Source organism: Salarias fasciatus, chromosome 22 (genome assembly GCF_902148845.1).
Source record: "Salarias fasciatus chromosome 22, fSalaFa1.1, whole genome shotgun sequence".
Classification (NCBI taxonomy): Eukaryota; Metazoa; Chordata; class Actinopteri; order Blenniiformes; family Blenniidae; genus Salarias; species Salarias fasciatus.
Window position 1 is genome coordinate 5,584,748 of NC_043765.1, and position 22,500 is coordinate 5,607,247.

Sequence of the window (22,500 nt, forward strand, 5' to 3'; positions counted from 1 at the left end):
AAAGATCCCCCGGATCGCGCTGGGGTTGACGGGCACAACAGCGCCCTTGTCCAGTACGTTGTGATCTTGGCATCCAGTGCCCGTGCTGTCGGAGGGCTGTGGATGACCGTCCACGTGACCCGACCGGGTACGGGTGGCCAACGGTGGAATTAGGGGCGGTAACCCCGGGACAGTGTGGCCAGTACCCAGGCGCCCGGAGTGCTGCGGGTCCAGTAGTCCAGCTGCCACTGGGTAAACAAACCCAAAATCGGCCAAATGGCCTCACCCCAAGGGCGCGCTCCCATAGCAGGCGACACCCCCGGCCGCCTAGTAGATTCCCGACGGGCCGTCGAGATGCCACGGGCTGGCGCAGGGCACCTACATGTAGGTCCACAAGCCGGTGCCTTGTCCGAGCGGCTTGGGCAGTGCGTTCAAGCTCCGTCGTGTCAGCCGGACCAAAAAGTTTGCCAGGAACAACCGGAACAACCTAACAGTCCTCTGACCTGCCTCCGACCACAGGGACTGCGTCAGTCAACCTGTTGGCGTGTAAGCGTAGGCGTGGAAAGGAGGCGACCCAGCTCATGCGACATCAATGCGAACATCTGCAGCGATGCATCCAGCAGACCCAGCATCTGGTCCCCGACCGCCGAGGACTTCAGCGCGGCCGAGGGATCCACAGGAAATGGGACAAGGCTGTACCCATCCGTCCCCTACGTGCACCTGCATCAGAAGCCCTACTTAGGAGCTCGTCAGTCAGCTGACACCGTGAATCAGGACTGTGAGGATTAGACCGAAGGGCCTCCTCAGAAGACATAATCAAAGAATCAATGGCTGGGTCCACAGGGCATGTGGCCCAGACCATATTGAGGTGCACCCTGCACGGACGCCGGAGCCCTGCCGTCAGACGTCAACCACGACAGTGCCTCGGTATCAGTCCAACAGGCACGCAGCTGCTTGACCTACTCCGAGGACGGAGGGACAACACAAGCCGGCTGCACCCTCTGGTGCTCGAAGAAAACGCTATCTGACGCTTCCGGGACCAGCGGAACGTCCAGATGCAGGTGGGCGAGAGCAGCGCAGACCACCGAGGGGCCAAGGGCCCTGTCACACTCCTGGAGACCAACGGAGGTGTGAGACCCACACTCCAAGGACCATCGTCGAGTCGGACTCACTCTTTATGTGACTCTTCCGGGTAGCCCCCGCCGGGGTCCCCGTAGCCGGGCGCATCAGCTGAGTGGCTGTCATGAAATCAGACAGCGCAGCAGTCGGCGGCTCCAGAGCGGCAAGGCAGGAAACGCACACCGCACAGCAGTTGGCGGCTCCAGCGGCAAGGCGGGAAACGCACACCGCGCAGCAGTCGGTGGCTCCAGAGCGGCACGGCGGGAAACGCACACCGCTCGGGGTCCAAAAAGCAGTTAGGGCAAACCAGCTCCGTAAGCCCCTGGCACAGATGCTCAACGCCCAGACAGGACAGCAAAGGTCATGACCATCATCCTATTGGAGAGGCGCCAGACAGGCCCTGCAGGCCAGGGTGTCCATCCTGGCGTCACATCCGAAGCTGCAATCCCTTCAGGTCGGGCAGAGAACGCCCCCCACGACCAGAGCAGACAGGAAACATGCCGAATCAGGTCGGGCAGAAGACGCCACTCCTGAGTCAGGATCCAAGGGGCACCGCCGTACACGCCCCCCTCCAACCCCCGCAGGCTGCCGAGCAGAGACGCACCAGCCGCGGGGAAAATCACAACGCAGAGCAGAACGAAAACGGCCACTCGTGGAGAAAGTGAAAAAGAAAAGGCAAGCAGCCACACACGGCATCACAGACACACGCGAACACACGCTGTACTGGAGCCATCAATTAACCCCCGCAAGCCGAACACAGCTGCTGGAAAACACAATACTCACCACTCCGTCCGATCGGGAAGAAGAAAACAGATGAAAATGAAACCAGCCGTCGGTGCCCGCACCCGCGCGGAAACACGCTGGCCGTCCGAGCCGCTGTGCAGCCTCTGAAGGGCAACAATGTTGCAACTCCGACCGAAGTCACGAGGCTCCCCGCAACAAGCGGCAGAAAAGCGCTGGTATACGAGCACACGCTCACCAGTCCTGATCTCGAACCACTGCGATGCGAGAAAAGAAAAAGGGACTGGCTTCCGGGGTCACGTGACTTATATAGGTGCCCATAGGTCACCGGGAGGTCACAGGTGACTTTGTTTGTATACATTCTCGACCTGCGAGGGCGCAAAGATGATCATTCAGTGCTTTATGCACCGCCTCTGGCGGTCTGACAGGATGAAATAGAACAGTCAGTCAACACAGTAACTACACTGGTTTTGCTTCTGTGACTGATTGATTAATAGGAACCCCAAAGCTCTCAATCAATGAGTTCTCGATCCCCCATTGAAAACCAGAGGGGCTGGAGTCTTCTGGGTCGTGGCTCCCACACTGTGGAATGCTTTGACCTTCTCTGTGCGGTCTGCCAGTAGCCTTGCTGTGTTGAAATCCCTGCCCTGTGCCCTTTGGCTGAGCAGAGTCACCTCTGGTTGTTGCAACTTTCTACTTCACTGCTGTTTTGTTTCTGACTGTTCCTGGTTCTACTGTCCTGTACAGCACTGTGGCTGGTCATAGGCCTTTTTAAACATGCTATGTAAATAAAAGAGAGATTGACATTGACACTGTGATCAACTGAACGAGATCCAGATGGAAGAGAAGAAGTCAAGCTGCTAAACTCTTCAGTCTGTCATCTGAATTGGTGTCAACACACCACTAATGACTGCAGGCAGAAAGACAGTGGACTCAGTGAAGACAGGATCAGGAAAAAGACAAAGTTCAATCAAACCTCCAGTTTGGTTAAAACGTTGCTTCGCGGTCTCAATGTCTGCTTTGAAGGTTTGTTGATCTACTAGAGATACATCACTCTCATCCTCCCAGTATGTTGGATCTTCTTCTGCGACTTTATTCATCCAGTCCTGTTTGGAGACTAATCTCCTGGTGTTGCTGTCGTAGTGAGTGATCTGAAGTTCATCCACCAAACCAACTTCCACATACTCTGGAAAGTTTGGAACTTGAGAGGCTCCAGTGACAAAATACTTCAGAGAGTGAATTTCTGGAAGAAAGAGAAGAGATTTATAATTAGTTAATAACAAGCGCATACATTCAAACATGATGACAACAGAAACAAATAAGATCTTTAATTTGTCAAAATTTTAAGAAGGTTTCAGTTTTATGTCCTGAAAATATTTTTTTAACAAAACTTTAACTTCAATAGATATTTAGATGAAGTAATAAGTGATGTTCCTTCACAATCAACAAATAAAGAATCTTTTTTCTCCTGCTGTGCTGAATATCTCCATATTATTCATTTTAATTAGTTTATTTAAAATGTATTACCTGTTATTAAATGTTCAAACTTTTCATTGTTTCAATAAACAATTTTCAGTTTGCAGCTAAATCAACCTTCTTTTTAGTTGTTTGTTTAATTTACCACCATTGAAGTCTGAACTTTGGATTTTAAATGAGAACCAGTTTGATTCAGAAGAGTTTCAGTCCATTTGTTAAAACCACATGACTTCTCATTCTGCAGCTGACTGAGGGTTTAATACTTTATGATGCAGATGAAGGTAAATTCACTCACAACAATGGAGCTAACTGTCACCGCAACATCTATGAAGTTCATTTCTGTGTGTACATGAAAGTTCCTTTGAAGACGTCACTTTTCATGTTTGTGTGTTTCTGAGGGGAATGTTAAAGCTACACCTTCTTAAAGGAGTTATTTAAAGTAGAGAATTGTCCTGAAGTGAGTCCAGCGTCTTCATCAGTGAGAACATTCTTCACAGGATGAGTTCTATCCTTCCACAACAAGCTGACAGCTCGTTAGTCAGTCTCAGGAACTAGTTAGTTGTCCACAAACAGAGACAGAGCTGCAGACGTGAAGCATGACGTCATCTGCCGTTCATCACGTGACCACTGACAGCTTCCTCTGTGAGAGTTCCTTTAGGTGGACATGGGGTTGCCAACTCCCAGAGATTGAAATAAGGAACGCCTCTCGCGGGCAGCTGAAAAAAACTGGGTTTTTGGGGGGTGAAAAACACATATATAACAGCATTTTGCCACAGTTATACCTATTACAGACTGTAAAAACACATTAGGCTACTGCATTACACCTACAGTAGCAAGATTGTAATAACTCATGATCAGCTTGATCTGTTTGTATTTGAGGCCTACAGTGAGACAGTTATCATTCCAGTATCGTCATCATCATGGACAGCAGCTCTCAGCCGCTGCACTGGACGGTAGAGCAGCTCAGCAGCTCCTTCAGAGGCCGACTGAGACCCTCAGAGCAGGAAGGAGCTGCCACAGGTCTCTCATCCCCACCGCTGTCAGACTGTACAATTCTACTGTGTGGAATATGTGCAATAATCCTGGACATTATAATATCCTGCACCCCCCCTAAAGAAATTTAGCGACACTTTATCATCCATTCACTCTGCTGTATCCATTCACTCCGCTAAAACATATTGTACATATTATATATCATACTGTATAATTATATATTGCATCATATATTGCATATTGTATTGTATATATTGTATATAATATATATATATGTATATCCTGTTATATTTTTAAGATTCAGGTTGTACATACAGTTAAATCTTTATTGTCTTTTGCTTTTATTATCAATCCTACTATGATTTGCACTATCATTTGTTAATTCTTGCACCATTCATTACTTTTGCACCCCGCTGTGGGTTCTATGAGCCTATACACCTGTAAATTTCTCCACTGTGAGATTGATAGAGTCTTCTATTCTATTTTATTCCATTCTATTCTATTCTATTCTATTCTATTCTATTCTATATTTATTGCTAAATGTGCAAAATAACATCAAACAGCTGCTGTCGCTTCTGGATTTTAACATGTTCTTTTTTTTATTTTCAACTAAAAAAGTGCAAAATCAAAGCTGAAAAACCTTCTGAACAAAAAAACCAACAAGGTGTAATTTCTAAACTGAAAACACACCACAGTCTGCAGCAGCAGACACACATCAATGAACTAAACATGATATATCCGATATGGAAACGGCACAAACTTACATGTCTCTGGAAGCCATGCTGCGCTGCTTTAATGTTTTGATTTCCTTCTTCCCATGCGCTCTGTGACCAATGAGCTGCCGTAGCCTACAAGGAACGGTCTTTTTTTGACCAATGAGATAAGAGTGATTCTGTTGTCGAGCCATCTCTGTCAGCTCATTGGTCACAGAACGTCAGAGAGCCGCTGAACAATTTACCGGAAGTTTTCAAAAAAAAGCGCAAGTTCCTTTTCTCACGTTTTGGCTCTCACAAAAATACGGAACAAAGTGCGTTCCTTTTCATCTCAGTACGGAACGCACACTTTTACATCCAAATACGGAACGATTCCGTTTTTCAAGGAACGGTTGGCAACTCTAGGTGGACACTAGATGGCGCTGATGGCCTCTGCTCATGTTTCTCTTCAGGATTGACAGAGTTCTTCTACGAACAGAACAGGAGGAGACGAGTTCCTTTTCCTCTTTCTGGCTGTTTAAACACATCTCACACATTATTAAAGAGCAAAGAAAGAGAAAAGAAGGAAAAAGAGATTTTCCTTAGAAGAGGAGAAGTTGGTCAATCAGAGGAGATGTGGAGAAAAAGCTGGAATCCTACCTGGAGCCCCGCTGGGGATTCCCAGCAGGAAGAAGAGAGTCAGGAAGAGCTGCATGCTTTACATCTCCTCTTTCTACATTCAAGATTTAACAACATTTCTTCTTTCTTCTTTTTCCACATTCAAGCACTTTTCTACCGCCTGGAAAAATAAAAACCTTCATTGTTTGTGACAGGAGCGTTCATCCTCCTGAGTTCTGATCTCTTTTCCTCAGAAGAAATGGCGGTGAGGTGCAAAGTCCACTGTTCACCAGACAGGAAGTGACTTTAACTGACTTATAAATCAATAACTCAACTTGTTAAGACTGTCTGGGTTCAAGGACAGAACAGAGCTCAAGCTGCTTCAGTCCAGACTCCACAGAACTTTCTCTAAAAGACAAATAATAAAGGAAGACAAATAATAATAGACAAGTTGTTTCAAAAATTAAGAAATAAAAATAAATCGTTAAAAAAACACTAAATTAAACAAAAAAAGGTCCAGTGATGATAAGAGGGAATTAAGAGGAGCAATAAATGAAATGGAAACTGGTTCATCTAATGAAGAATCCTTCACTGTGTGCTGCAGTGAGCTCGATCCATCAGTTTCTGTATTGCATTGCATTTTTAAAAATTTTAATCAAACAATACAAACATGAAACAACCACACACACACACACACACACACACACACACACAAACACACACACACACACACACACACACACACACACACTGACATGCAACAAAAAAGTTAGTGGGAGTTTCATCTGAAAAATATGAAATGTGAAGCAAATTACATAATTAGTTTTAACAACTTTCTTATCATTTTAATTACCAATATTGTTTGAATTCCTTTTCATGATGAGCAGTAAAAGAAGGTTTGTGTTGTTAAATTTAGTCTTATGAATATGGTTCAAAATATATATTTTTATTGTTTTTTTTCTGTCCATTTTTCTGTCTAACAATACATTTTTCAAATATAACTGAAAGAATAATAATGACAAATTCCAAAACCTGCAGGAACTGAATGAGACAGTTTCAGGAAAAGCGTCACGTTGAGCAGTCCACTCAGAAGGATCCTGATAGGCTGGAATCCAGATGTGAGCAGCAGCTGGAACAGTGGTTCTGTCACTGTGGAAAAGAAAAACAAATAACCAGAATGTTCTGTTTTACCTCATGAAAGAAGCAGTTTTCTCCCACTGCAGTGGTTTCTGGATCCAGTGGTCAAAGGGTGGACAGTAGAACATTTAAAAGGCATTAAAATGTCTGAGGGATGATATTTACTGACTTCTGGAGGAGTCACAGGAACATGGAAGGTCTGAAGGAATTCTCAATAACTCAATACATTTCCTTTACTATGCAGTAAGTGGTTAATGCCGTTTTCAAACAAAGTTTTAATGAATAAAGATGTGATTTTCCAGATATAACACTGGTGTGGAGAAAATGTGATTTGCCCAGCAGTTATATACAGTTAAGGTCGTTTCTTCGATCTGCTCCGGGGTCTGCAGTGAACCTGTCCTCAGTAATCTGGAAAGACTACTTCATGAGGGAAATGCACCTTGTCTAATTCCAAAAGTTTATTTTCCCTGATGGATGGTGCCCCGAAACCTGGTTTACACATATTAATGTAGAAATAGGGTCTGACTAGGTGTGATAACTGACACAGAACTTTGGTCTGAACTGTCAGAAAAGTCTAACTGCCACTAACTTCAGACACAGACTAACACATTATAACTTTCTCCATCAAACCTATGTTGCACCACAGAAGTTGCATAAATATAAATCTGAGCTATCCAGCCTGTGCTGTAGATATGATATAGAAGAAGAGTCATTCCTGCACAGAACTCAACACATTCTGGAAGAAAACTCCAAGATGAGTCTATTGCCGTTACATGGAAATCCAGATCCCAGCTCCCAAAAGCAAGATGGTTTTCAGAAATGATCAGCTGCATTTCATTTAAAAAGATCACATACACACTCAGAAATGCTTAGACAACCTTTGTAGAGATTTGGCAGCTTTATTTGGCTTATATAGACACATAAAGGTTATTAAAATGACAAGCCTTGATCATCACAACTTCTTGCTTGCTTTGTTTGGTATTGTTTTCTAGTGTCTCTTTCTCTCTCCCTCTCTTCTTTTAAATTTGCCAGTGGGTGGGTCAGGGAAGGGGTTTGGAACAATGTGTGCCATGTATCTGTTCTTTTGTTGTTTTGTTGGAAAACAGAGAATAAAATATTCTAAACAACAACAAAAACAGAATCGTTTTCATAAAAACAGAAGTTTTTTTCACATGATGTGTCTAATTCTTCCACAATAAAACAAAGTATTTTATCAACGGATGCTCAGGCTGCGTGCTGTCATATAACAGAGTCGCTGCATCTGCAAGACGAGATAAACCTTCAGCTTTAGTTGATAAAGTTTGACTTTCTGTGGATAAATCCCTGTGAAGCCATTGGTCACATTTGTTTTTTGTTTTATCAATAACAGTATTAAAGTTTCCAGTGCAGCTGTCTTCTTCATTCCTCATAACAGTTATCCCAAAGTATGTTATTTTTATTTTAATTTTAAAGTATAGATTTGAGGAGAGCCACATTCTTTAGTAGAAAACACTTCACATTCTGACCTGATGCAGCTGAATCCACATTAATTATACTGATAGCAGTGAGAACTTCACTGCAATTTTTCTTTAAAAACAGTATAGTGTCGTTTCTGTCTGTAAAACAAATCCGTTTCACGGGAACAGAGATACAACCTCAACTAAACACAACCTCCACATTTCCCCAGAACGGCGAAACATTGATATAGACATAGAGTCAGAGCGCCATCTGCTGGAGAAACCTACCAGCTGTGTGTCATCAGCTGCAGAGTGAAAGCTGAAAGGCTCATCACGTGACTTCCCAGAAACAAGCAGCAGCTTTTCCCTCCTTGTCCACTGGGGGCGCTCTAACACTGCTGCTGAGCTGAGCTGCTGCTGGTCAGACTGTCCTCCTGTCCTCTGTCAGATCAGTCCAGGTGAAGAGGTCAAAGGTCAGTCCTGAGCTCAGCTCCAGATGCAGACTCCTGGCTGCTGGATGGTTCTCTGGCTTCTTGTTCTGCAGCTGGTGTTTTCTTTTAAAGTGAAGGAAAAGTCGGTCTGCTTTGCTCGTTTAAGTCTCGGACACATGAGCAGTGACCATGAGAGACGTTTGACCTGCAGGGTTTGAGGTCAAACTCACCTCGCTGGACTTCACTTTAACAGGAAACAAGAAGCCAGAGAACCGTCCAGAAGACAGTGTCTTCATCTCTAACCTGTGGACATTCAGGGGAGGTGAGGAGTGTGTGCTGTCCATCGATCCTCTGAGTGTGAAAGCAGCAGAGTGAACTGACATCATTCACACGTCCAGAGACGAGCTCTAGACTTATGGAAAATAGATTCAGCAGGACTCCAGGGGAGGAAGTTTGGTCTGAAGTTGCCCTTGAAGAGAAAGAAGGAGTGTTTGCTGAACAGTGTAGTGGTGGCAGGGCAGAGGGTCCAGCCAGGCCTGAAGGAAGAGCTTCCTCCAGAAGAAGTGCTCACATCAGGTGGAACTCAGAGAGGAACTACAGAGCAAAGCGAGACGGATCTAAAGATCTGGATCTGGATGGAGACGAGCTCAACGGGAGGAGTGTCTGAGCTGCAGCAAAGATTCAAGAGTCTCTGGATTTCTTTCTGGAAAGGAAGAGGAGTCAGAGGAGGAGGAGGAGTTTGAAGGATGGAAACATTGTGACCATTATGAACTCTCCTACAGGTGGAGTCCTGGATGTTTCTCCAGACCAACAAGGTCCTGTGCGCTCTGTGCAGTTGCAGAATAAAGACAGTATTGTTGAGAGATGAGTGACAAAACAGTTTAGTACATGAAATGTAAGAGTCTGAATCCATAAGTTTAGTTTTGCCTCCTTTATTTGCTTTATTTGAATTATTTTATAGCCAAAAATGGGAAAATGGGTTCATAAGACCACAAGGTGCTCAGTTACTCACTGGAGACAAATGAATCACTGTTTACTGCAAGACCCCCGATGTGTTTTCTCCTGTGAGCCTTCCACAGCCACCAGAGCGGCATCTGAGAGGAGGAAGGGAGTAACCAGTGGTCAGCCTCGTCCAGCTCAGGTCAGCGTCTCCTCAGTATCAGGATCAGACTGTGCTCCTTTAGTAATGTGTGAGCTGCTTCATCAATGAGATCAGGAGCAACGAGCATCACTCCCATTCTGACTGAACCACTGCAGCTCCTGCTCATCTTCTACTCCTCACTGGTCCTGTCAAGTTCTGTTCTCTAAATATTTCTGAATGAATGAAGCCATCAGCATTAGTAGCTATAACTGATTTCTGGGAGAAAACAGTCTGACAGATAAAAAACATCAACCTGCTTCTCAGTTCATCAGGTTTTCTTCACAGGAAAAGAAAGGGGCTGAAAAATCAGAATAAATATGACTGAAAGAGCAAAAGCTGAGATGAAAGCAGCTCTAAAAGTCCTCTGAGGAACTGACACCATGAAGGAAAAAGCTCCTGGTTTCTGCTGTCAGTATGAAGCAAAGTCCAAAACATTTCACCATCTGAGATCAAATGAAAACCAAGAACAGATCAGAAGGAAGTGATGAGAAGCAACAAGTGACTGAAGCAGATCAATAGTTTAGTCAGGAGGAAATCAGTGGAGGAGAGAAACTCGCTCAACTCATCAGTTCTAATCCAGTGAAGACAACCTGGATTAGAGTGAGAACTGCTGCAGGAGCCTCCTCCTCCAAAACATCTGATCCAAACACACTCAAAGAGCCACAAGCTGCAGCAAGATTCCACCAGAGCAAAGTCAGTCCACAGGGAGGAAGGAGCCCCATCCTGGAGAGCAGCTCACAGTGGAGCAATCAGCAACTTCTGGTTACATCCAAACAAAAGAGAGAAAGAAAAAATAAAATTCCTTATCATGAGTTAAAAAAAAAACATTCTATGCAGCATCTTAAATGTTCTTTTTCCCCACTTTTTCCAGTGCTTGGCAAAGGTGTTCATCGTTAAATTAACTCTAAAAGTTCCATTCCATTTATAAATGTCCATCATTATTCGAGCCCGGTCCTGGACGGTTGGTTCTGTTGTATCATTCACTTCTTCTTCCCTGCAGCTAAAAGTATCTTCAAGAGATATCATCTATGGCTTTCATTATTGGACGTTTTATCCTAAAAATAGATATTTAAATAGAGCGGAATATAAATGTGAATGTTTTTGGGCATTGTTTACATCAAACCAATATGTTTGAAAATTCAGACAGTCTCAATACACCTGATGGCGGTGTGCTTTGAGAAACAAGCTCTTTCACATGGTGTTATAGAGTAACGTGACACACTATTCTTTCTAAGCATGAGATTTTGGGCTTTTCCACTGAGAAATGCAGAAATGTTCCCACTCTTCATCCGTTAGAAGTCTGGCTTCCTTTTCCCATTTATTTTTAATATATTTTGTTCTATGACTGTTAAAACTGGTCATGTTGGTAACGTTCTTGCATAGCTTGGATATTATAATTCCTCTTGAAGTTCTGTGGAACGAGGCTTTGTTTGATGTTTTGAATATAATAATTCCTGATTTGTAAATACCTGTAAAAATCTGTTTTCTCTAAATTAATCTTTTAATGTCTCAAAACTTTCCAAGTAATTGTCTTTTATAATTTGGAAGAAGACTTTTAAGCTTTTTGTTATCCAGATCTTGACTGTAGAGTCAGTGTGGTATGGTATGACAGTTTGATCCTGTGCATTCCAGCTGAGCATTCTGACTGCTTTATTGAGTTTATGTTCTTATCAGCTGCTCCACAATGTAAAACTGAGCTCCACTCATGTATTTCCTAACTCATCAGAGGATTCAAGTTGCCTAGTATCGCCTGTAGACTGACATCTGGACTCACCTTGTCCTTCCATTTAGTGGAGCATTTTGGATCACACCACTAAAGTAATGCTTGAACTTAAAACTGGAAACACTTTGTAACTGACTGAGAATACTAGAAATGTCAATAAAGAAAACAAGAAAATATGAATCCAAATAAGACTAGAAGACTGAGGGATTTTGGATAATAAAAAAACTTTATTTGGAGGCTCAAAACACACCATAAATATGGCTGAAAAAGAAAAACAACATCTCAATAAACCAACACTGAATGTGAGGAACTGACACATTCAAGGAAAAAGCTCCTGGTTACTGCAAAGAAAACATTTCACCATCTGAGATCAAATCAAACCAAGAAAAGATCAGAAGGAAGTGATGAGAAGCAACAAGTGAATGAAGCAGATCAATAGTTTAGTCAGGAGGAAATCAGTGGAGGAGAGAAACTCGCTCAACACATCAGTTCTAATCCAGTGAAGACAACCTGGATTACCGTAATCCCCTCATCCTCATCACTTCACACTCATATTCAAGAAGATGGAAACTGATTCATTTCATGTTTCATCCTGGAGAGCAGCTCAGAGTGGAGCAATCAGCAACTTCTCCATCATTTCTTTTGGGTCAGCTCCATCAGACTCAATGACTGGAGCCTCTTCAGACTCTTCATTTCATTAAGAGGTTTTTTAACATCTTCTTCTTGGCTGGATCTTCTCCTGATGAAGAGGAAGTTTCAGAGGCTGAAAACAAAGAGCAAAACTTGTTGGAAGCACATGAAACATGTTCCAAAGCAAGAAGTCAGCTTGAAGGCAGAAACAACAGAAAGGAACATCAAACAACACTGAAACATCCCGATGAAAGGAAATAGGAAAGTATTCACTGTTAGTGGCTCTGAACCCTGAAAAACAGCAGGAGAAAGAGGGAGGAGGTTACCATGACGACCACTCTTTTCCACTCCAAACCCTCCTTCAGGTTCAACACACACACATCAATGATCCTGATGAGGAAAGGAGAGTTTCTACTTTACCTTGAGGTCCTTTCTTGGACCAGAGGATGAGTTCAATGATGCAGCCTGCCAGGAAGATCAGAGCAGAAGTTCCAAAATATCCTCCAAAAACAATTCCAGCAACAGCTCCAGGAGAAAGTCCTGCAGAGAAACATCTGGTCAGTGAGGACTGTCTCTGTTTCCATCATCTAGATTCCAGATGGATTGTCAGAGGTCGTCTCCCCTGATCAATAATCCTCTCCTGCCTCATAGAAACAGCAGAAGCAGCGGATTGTGTTATCAGAGCAGATTCTTCCTTCTTCAGATGAGCTCCTCAGACACAGAGTCACGGAATGATGTGAGCAGAAAACAGGAATTCAGAGAATCAAAACCAAAACAAGCAGAAAAACTGGACGGTGGTGAGAAAAACTTTTCAAGAGAAACTCAGAAAAAGCAGGAAGTTATTGAGCTTCTTGAACTGTTGAGCAGATAAAAACACACTGATAGGAGTGAAGCTGCTGTCAACAAAGAGAAACATCAGAACGGAACAAAAGACACATGAGAGAATGAGAGTGAAATGAAGAGTCTCTGACCTCCATCATTTGTCTTCCAGTTGGTCCTGATGTCCCGTTTGTCCAGTCTCTTGGAGACTTCCTGTCCTCCAGCCAGATGAAACACACAGCTGTACCTCCCCCAGTCTTCATCTTGGAGCCCTGAAAGATCCAGATCAACGCTCATCTGGAAGCTCCCGTCATGGTTGGGGAGGATCTCTCCTCTGACCACGTCCTCATGGAGCTCCTCCTCGTCTTTCTTCCAGAACAAGTGGGCTCTGTCGGGGTAGAAACCTGTAGCGTGGCAGGTGAGCGGAGAGGAGGGAGTCTTCTGGAGGAGAGACACTGAGGGAAGATCTGGAGAACAAGCAGGAAGACACCTCACTCTTTACTGGATTCTTCTCTACACTCTTTCGCTCTCATGTCAGCCACTGCAGCCAGGAAGAGACGGGCCATGGAAAGAGGGATGAAGGAAGGCCAGATGGAGAGAGGAGAGGAGATGCTGAGAGCAATATGAAAGAAGAGAAGCTGAGAGACAAACTCCAAACATTTTACCTTTTCTCATCAGTGAGCTCCGACCAAACTCCACATACTTCTTCAGCCAATAAGGACAAGTCTGGGTCAGGTATTGTTTACGATAAGCCATCAGAACTTTGTTATTTTCCCACTGGCGTTTGGAGGAAACAGCCTGTTGAACTGGAGCGATCCATGTTTCTGTCTTCAGGTCGAAAGAGATGAAATCTTCTCCATCATAACCAAACTGGTAATATCCGTTCACTTCATCAGTTTCATCGTCCCATTCACAACCGTACATGTTCTGGAAGATGTGAACACCTGAGAGAGAGAAACACACACACACACACACACACACACACACACACACACACACACACACACACACACAGACACACACAGTGAGTGAGTGTTGGTGTGTGATCAGGACTCTGACTGGAATCTTCCCTTCTGGCTGCATCTCAACTCTTGATGGATTTCTTCTGGATTCAGCTCCATGTTGACTCGTCGCAGCTTTTTCATCATCAATCAGTGGTTTGGATTCATTCAGCAACTTTGTTCAGTGTGGAACTGAAGACAAAGTCAATGAAGTGAGGTTCTGAATGGCTGCAGTCAAATGTTTGGACACTTTGTTGAGTCCAACAAACAGTGAAAAGTCTTGAAGTCTCAAGGTTCAGCAGCTGCTCTGCATCACCATATATGGTAGAAAGTGGGCGTGTCCAGGGCGGAGCCTGAGGAGAATCCCCCTGAGCAGCTTTCCCACCAGACTGGGATTTCTAAAGGGAGAAGAGCTGCAGGTGAGCGTGTGACGCTTTGACAAGTCCCACTGTTTTTGGAGCAGCAGACTTTTACAATGGATCCAGCTCATGTTTTAGAAATGAGGCTCCTGGACAGTCTGGAGCTCTGAGTTCACATGAAGACCATCTGCTGGATCCAGCAGCTGCTACTGGAGCTGGAACCATTCAGATGGATTACACTGGATTATACTGGATTACACTGGATTAGGGTGACCATATTTTGAATTTCCAAAAAGAGGACGGGGGGGGGGGGGGGGGGGGGGGGGGGGGTGGGGGGGGGGGGGGGTGGGCACGGGTGATGAACATGCTTTATTATACTTCAATGATGCGAAACTAACTTCTTTAACAAAATAAAATGAAATGTAAAAACTTGTAACAAAATAATAGCTCTCTTAGACTCTTTACTACGGTGGCCGACAGGTGCAAACGCGCTGCAAACAGAAAACACATGCAAGAAAGAAACGCTGCAATCACAGAAAACACATGCAAGAAAAAAAACACATGCAAGAAAAAAACGCTGCAAACACAGAAAACACATGCAAGAGAAAAATGCTGCAATCACAGAAAACACATGCAAGAAAAAAAAACACATGCAAGAAAAAAAAACGCTGCAAGAGAAAAAACCGCTGCAAACACAGAAAACACTTGCAAGAGAAAAATGCTGCAAATTCAATCCACAACGGAAGTGCGCCAGGTCGCTCCAAGAAGAAGAAGAAGAAAAAAGTACGGAAGCCCTACAAGGACATGGTTAAATACTTTTTTTTTTTTATTTCCTCCGCTTTGCCGTGATAACGAGTTAATTTCAGTGGTTTATCGAGAAGTCGACTTATTTTTCCACGTTGTCTCGACAAAACGACAATACGGTGAACCGGGAATCCCAGTCTTTCACCAGACAGCTCCGCTCTATAGCGATAGGAGGCGGTAATGCGCCTGTTGAAATGGTGCCATCCGCCGCTAAACAACACAGAAGAAGAAGAAGTGCTCTGTCTGAACCATAGATATATGTACACACTGGATGGCTCATGCGCGCTGTAACCCAATGGGGACTGATGTCATCGTATGGCGGCCATCTTGGTACAGGGCCGCTCGCTCACTCGTCACATTAAAGTCAATTGAGCGTCAACTTTGAAATAACTACTGATTGCTCAATTTTTAATCAATTTTCAAACGACTTGGTTTGTTATAAACGTCAGACATGTAGATATGTAACTGCATGCTTACAAATAGGTATAACCATGGAGTTTGATAAGATAATTACATTAAGTGGATTGGTCACATCACTACACACACACAGACATAAAAGTTCTATTATCAATATTTAATAATTAAAATAATAGACCAAATATATATACGTATTGATAAAATAAATCATAAAAACAAATATTGAGGAATAGAGAAACAAACAAAATTAATAAAAAATAAATACATAATAATTAACAATGTTAAGTTATGTTATGTGTATATATATATATATATATATATATACATACATATGTATATGTATGTACGTATATATATGTATATATGTATAATAAAACACAATAAAATAATGATATCACAAATATTTTACATAAAAATAAGTCATGGACTTTGTTTTTGTTTTGTTGTTTTGTTTAAAGGAGCCTTAAGGAGTTTGCACGTTTTATGCAAAACAGCGCCCCCTGCAGGCCTTGGGCGTAATGCAGCTTAGTGAAAAACTCGTCCCTGTGGCTCGCGTGCACGGAAGAGGAGGACTCCGTCTTCGCTCGTTTAGTAGCGCTCAAGTAAGATTTAAGTTTCTTTTACCTGGTGGAGTCTGTGCTGGAGCTGTGGCAGAGCAAGAAGCCAGTCTTTTCTTACTTTCTGGAAGATCCTGCTCAGTTGTTGCTCACTAAGCATCTGGCGGAGTAATGGCGGACATAATGAAACCTAACCAGCCGGAGCGTGCATTACGTCATTCCTTTCAAATTCTCCCCAAAAAAACTCTGGTGCCGGACCGGCACTGCAACTTTGAAGTGACAATTTAGCGCTGTTAGAGGTACTTCTAATGAATATGTCAGGGCACATTGTACACATCATTAAAAATGTGTAACATATTTATGGTGGAACATAAGTATTTTTAAGGTTGTAAAACTCCTGAATGCACCTTTAAGATAGCTTTTTAACATGTTAGTAGATTTTTAAACTGGCTTATTTAACATGCTAATAAATGTTTAAGATAGGTTTTTTTGACATCCTACTAGATGTTTAAGCTAGCTTTTTTTTTTTGAACAAACTAACAGATGTTTAAGCTAGTTTTTTTTAACAAGCTGAGCTAGCTAACAACGATGCTTAGCTAGCTTTTAACAAGCTAGCAGATGTTTAGCTAGTTTTGAACAAGCTAGCAGATGTTTAGCTAGTTTTTAATAAGATAACAGATGTTTAGCTAGCTTCTTTAACATGCTAGCAGATGTTTAGCTAGCTTCTTTAACATGCTAGCAGATGTTTAGCTAGCTTCTTTAACATGCTAGCAGATATTTAGCTAGTATTTAACAAGCTAGCAGATGTTTAGCTAGTTTTGAACATGCTAGCAGATGTTTAAGCTAGCTTCTTTACCATGCTAGCAGATGTTCAGCTAGATTCTTTAACATACTAGCAGATGTTTAGCTAGCTTCTTTAACATGCTAGCAGATGCTTAAGCTAGTTTTTAACAAGCTAGCAGATGTTTAGCAAGTTTTTAACAAGCTAGCAGATGTTTAAGCTAGCCTTCTTTAACATGCTAGCAGATGTTTAGCTAGCTTCTTTAACATGCTAGCAGATGTTTAAGCTAGTTTTTAACAAGCTAGCAGATGTTTAGCTAGTTTTGAACATGCTAGCAGATGTTTAAGCTCGCTTCTTTAACATGCTAGCATATGTTTAAGCTATCTTCTTTAACATGCTAGCAGATGTTTAGCTAGCTTCTTTAACATGCTAGCAGATGTTTAGCTAGCTTGTTTAACATGCTAGCAGAGGCATAAGCTAGTTTTTAACAAGCTAGCAGATGTTCAGCTAGTTTTGAACATGCTAGCAGATGTTTAAGCTAGCTTCTTTAACATGCTAGCATATGTTTAAGCCAGCTTCTTTAAAATGCTAGCAGATGTTTAAGCTAGTTTCTTTAACATGCTACCAGATGTTTATCTAGCTTCTTAAACAAGCTAGCAGATGTTTTGCTAGTTTTAACAAGCTAGCAGATGTTTAGCTAGCTTTTTTAACATGCTAGCAGATGTTTAGCTAGTTTTTAACAAGCTAGCAGATGTTTAGCTAGTTTTGAACATGCTAGCAGATGTTTAAGCTAGCTTCTTTAACATGCTAGCATATGTTTAAGCTAGCTTCTTTAAAATGCAAGCAGATGTTTAAGCTAGCTTCTTTAACATGCTCCCAGATGTTTAGCTGGCTTCTTAAACATGCTAGCAGATGTTTAGCTAGTTTTGAACATGCTAGCAGATGTTTAAAGGCGCGCTTTCAGCGACTACTTTTCTAAATTGCAAGCGTAGAAGAAGAAGTTCCGCTGTTTATATTCTGCTGTGAGTGACCGAGCTGTGGACAATCACAAAAGTGATTGGCTACTGTTTTAAAGCTTTGAATTCGGTGTCCTGCTGAAAGGGCACAAGCGTGTTGCTTGGTCTGCCGCGGCTTCCGTAGTTCAGGGTGCGCGCGCAGACATGCAATGGAGCCGTATGAGAGCGCCCTGTTTGGGCTCTTAAAATGTACTAAATGACCTCGTTAAGAAATAATTATGGACGTTACGCGCTCAGGACACTTGGATTACAGCGGACGAGCAGTATGAAGGAAAATGGAAACGTTTTGTGGATTTTATGGACCATTTTTTCTGTTGGGCTCTGTCGGTCCGTTTGTTGACAACGAAAATCCCCAAACATCTCCAACTGCATTTGAATCGTCAAAAAAGTGCTCCAGAGTGTTTCTCAGCATGAGGGTGAGTAGAAAATGAGGCCAAATCGTTTTTTGGGTGGAGTATTCCTTTAAGCTAACTTCTTTAAAGGAATACTCCGAAGATTTTGGACCCACGTCCTATCCCGATCATTTACAGAATAGATAAGCTCATAAATACCTTTTTTGTGTCCGTTCGTCCAGTGCCTGGCTAACAGCTGTTAGCATCAGAGTTAGCTTAGCTCAACTACGGCAGGTGAAGAGGAGACAGAGCCAGACTGAGAAAGTGGACAAAATACTCCTTCCAGTGGTCCAGTGGTTATAAAACTTTTTAAAAGACGTGTTCTCTTTTCAATCCCTTAAAATAGCGTTTTGATACACACAGAGCTGCACAAGCATAGTGCGCTGCGGAAGGATATACCAGGCGCACAGCGGCTGAGTCTATGCTTGTACTGTTGTGCTCCGGTATATACTTCCACGGAGCACTGCGCAAGCGCAGGTCTGTGTGGATCAAAACATTATTTTAATGGATTGAAAAGAAAACACGTCTTTTAAAAAGTTTTATAACCATTCGGATTTACTTCACGTGTAGGGTTGCCAACTCCCAGAGATTGAAATAAGGAACGCCTCTCGCGGGCAGCTGAAAGAAACTGGGTTTTTGGGGGGTCAAAAACGCATATCTAACAGCATTTTGCCACAGTTATACCTATTACAGACTGTAAAAACACATTAGGCTACTGCATTACACCTACAGTAGCAAGATTGTAATAACTCATGATCAGCTTGATCTGTTTGTATTTGAGGCCTACAGTGAGACAGTTATCATTCAAGTATCATCATCATCAAGGACAGCAGCTCTCAGCCACTGCACCGGACGGTAGAGCAGCTCAGCAGCTCCTTCAGAGGCCGACTGAGACCCTCAGTGCAGGAAGGAGCTACCGCAGGTCTCTCATCCCCACCGCTGTCAGACTGTACAGTTCTACTGTGTGGAATATGTGCAATAATCCTGGACATTATAATATCCTGCACCCCCCCTGAAGAAATTCAGCGACACTTCATTATCCATTCACTCTGCTAAAGCATATTGTACATATTATATCATACTGTATAGTTATATATTGCATCATATATTGCATATTGTATTGTATATATTGTATATATTATATATTTCCTGTTATATTTTTAAGACTCAGGTTGTACATACAGTTAGATCTTCATTGTCTTTAGCTTCTATTATCAATCCTACTATGATTTGCACTATAACTTGTTAATTATTGCACCATTCATTACTTTTGCACCCTGCTGTGGGTTCTATGAGCCTATACGCCTGTAAATGTCTCCACTGTGAGATTAATAAAGTCTTCTATTCTTATTCTATTCTATATTTATTGCTAAATGTGCAAAATAACATCAAACAGCTGCTGTCTCTTCTGGATTTTAACATGTTCCTTTTTTATTTTCAACTAAAAAAGTGCAAAATCAAAACTGAAAAACCTTCTGAACAGAAAAAACCAACAAGGTTCCATTTCTAAACTGAAAACACACCACAGTCTGCAGCAGCAGACACAAATCACTGAACTAAACATGATATATCCGATATGGAAACGGCACAAACTTACATGTCTCTGGACGCCATACTGCGCTGCTTTAATGTTGTGATTTACTTCCTCCCATGCGCTCTGTGACCAAACTGACTACTGGCCAATGAGCTGCTGTAGCCTACTCGGAACGGTCTTTTTTTGACCAATGAGATAAGAGCGATTCTGTGTTGTCAAGCCATCTCTGTCAGCTCATTGGTCACAGAACGTCAGAGAGCCGGTGAACAATTTACCGTAAGTTTTCAAAAAAAAAGCGCAAGTTCCATTGCTCACGTTTTGACTCTCACAAAAATACGGAACAAAGTGCGTTCCTTTTCAGCTCAATACGGAACGCACACTTTTACATCCAAATACGGAACGATTCCGTTTTTCAAGGAACGGTTGGCAACTCTATTCACGTGCTAATACGCCGTCCCCTGGACCACTGGAAGGAGTATTTTGTCCACTTTCTCAGTCTGGCTCTGTCTCCTCTTCACCTGCCGTAGTTGAGCTAAGCTAACTCTGATGCTAACAGCTGTTAGCCAGGCACTGGACGAACGGACACAAAAAAGGTATTTATGAGCTTATCTACTCTGTAAATGATCGGGATAGGGCAGGGGTCCAAAATCTTTAGAGTATTCCTTTAACATGCTAGCAGATGTTTAGCTAGCTTCTTTAACATGCTAGCAGATGTTTAGCTAGTTTTTAACAAGTTAGCAGATGTTTAGCTAGTTTTGAACATGCTAGCATATGTTTAAGCTAGCTTCTTTAACATGCTAGCAGATGTTCAGTTAACTTCTTTAACATGCTAGCAGATGTTTAGCTAGCTTCTTTAATGTGCTAGCAGATGCTTAAGCTATTTTTTAACAAGCTAGCAGATGTTTAAGCTAGCTCTTTAACATGCCAGCATATGTTTAAGCTAGCTTCTTTAAAATGCTAGCAGATGTTTAAGCTAACTTCTTTAACATGCTACCAGATGTTTAGCTAGCTTCTTAAACATGCTAGCAGATGTTTAGCTAGTTTTTAACAAGCTAGCAGATGTTTAGCTAGTTTTAACATGCTAGCAGATGTTTAGCTAGCTTCCTTAACATGCTAGCAGATGTTTAGCTAGTTTTTAACAAGCTCGCAGATGTTTAGCTCGTTTTAACAAGCTAGCAGATGTTTAAGCTAGCTTCTTTAACATGCTAGCAGATGTTAAAGCTAGCTTCTTTAACATGCTACCAGATGTTTAGCTAGCTTCTTAAACATGCTAGCAGATGTTTAGCTAGTTTTTAACAAGCTAGCAGATGTTTAGCTAGTTTTAACATGCTAGCAGATGTTTAGCTAGCTTCTTTAACATGCTAGCAGATGTTTAGCTAGTTTTTAACAAGCTAGCAGATGTTTAGCTAGTTTTGAACATGCGAGCAGATGTTTAAGCTAGCTTCTTTAACATGCTAGCATATGTTTAAGCTAGCATCTTTAAAATGCTAGCAGATGCTTAAGCTAGCTTCTTTAACATGCTACCAGATGTTTAGCTGGCTTCTTAAACATGCTAGCAGATGTTTAGCTAGTTTTTAACAAGCTAGCAGATGTTTAGCTAGTTTTTAATAAGCTAGCAGATGTTCAGCTAGTTTTAACAAGCTAGCAGATGTTTAGCTAGCTTCTTTAACATGCTAGCAGATGCTTCAGCTAGTTTTTAACAAGCTAGCAGAAGTTTAGATAGTTTTTAACAAGCTAGCAGATGTTTAGCTAGCTTATTAGATATGGTAACAGATGTTTAAGCTTGTTTTTCAAGAATCCAGGTGACATTTAGGCTAGAATCAAAATAGTCTTTGTTGTCATCGCAACAAGTTACCGAAGTTACAAGTTACAATTAAATTACTTGTGTTTTAAAGACGCCCAGGCAGCCAATTACGGTGTTCCGTCTTGAACAAGAAACAAAGTTAAAGAAACTCAGACAGAAATTTTGGGGGGGGGGCGGGGGGTGGTAAAAAAAAACGTCAATTCAGATCAAAAAGGAAGTCATGATTAGAAGTGAGAGACAAAAAAAAAAAAAAAACCCAACCAGCTTATCAATCATGCTAACAGATGGCTAGTTTTTTAAAGGCTAGCTGATGTTTCAGCTAGCTTATTTAACATGCTAGCCGAAATTTTACCCAGCTTTTTTCACAAGCAAATTGTTATTTAAAGGTGCCTTAAGGAGTTTGCACGTTTTATGCGAAACAGCGCCCCCTGCAGGCCTTGGGCGTAATGCAGCTTAGTGAAAAACTCGTCCCTGTGGCTCGCGTGCACGGAAGAGGAGGACTCCGTCTTCGCTCGTTTAGTAGTGCTCAAGTAAGATTTAAGTTTCTTTTACCTGGTGGAGTCTGTGTGGAGTTGTGGCAGTGCTAGAAGCCAGTCTTTTCTTACTTTCTGGAAGCTCCTGCTCAGTTGTTGCTCACTAAGCATCTGGCGGAGTAATGGCGGACATAATGAAACCTAACCAGCCGGAGCGTGCATTACGTCATTCCTTTCAAATTCTCCCCAAAAAAACTCTGGTGCCGGACCGGCACTGCAACTTTGAAGTGACAATTTAGCGCTGTTAGAGGTACTTGTAATGAATATGTCAGGGCACATTGTACACATCATTAAAAATGTGTAACATATTTATGGTGGGAAACAAGTATTTTTAAGGTTGTAAAACTCCTTAATGCACCTTTAAGCT

At 42.3% G+C, this 22,500-nt stretch overlaps 1 protein-coding gene across 2 annotated transcripts in view; it reads right to left on the bottom strand.

Annotated features, from left to right (window-relative positions):
• Positions 1 to 22,500, bottom strand: part of LOC115409378 (major histocompatibility complex class I-related gene protein-like) — a 68,658-nt gene that overhangs the window by 26,745 nt on the left and 19,413 nt on the right. The window contains exon 5 of one of the 2 annotated variants that reach the window (XM_030120539.1): positions 13,601 to 13,879. The exons of the other annotated variant lie outside the window; for it this stretch is intronic. Coding sequence (XP_029976399.1) covers positions 13,601 to 13,879 — 279 coding nt within the window. The remainder of the gene's footprint in view (positions 1 to 13,600; positions 13,880 to 22,500) is intronic. 2 annotated transcript variants of the gene reach the window in all.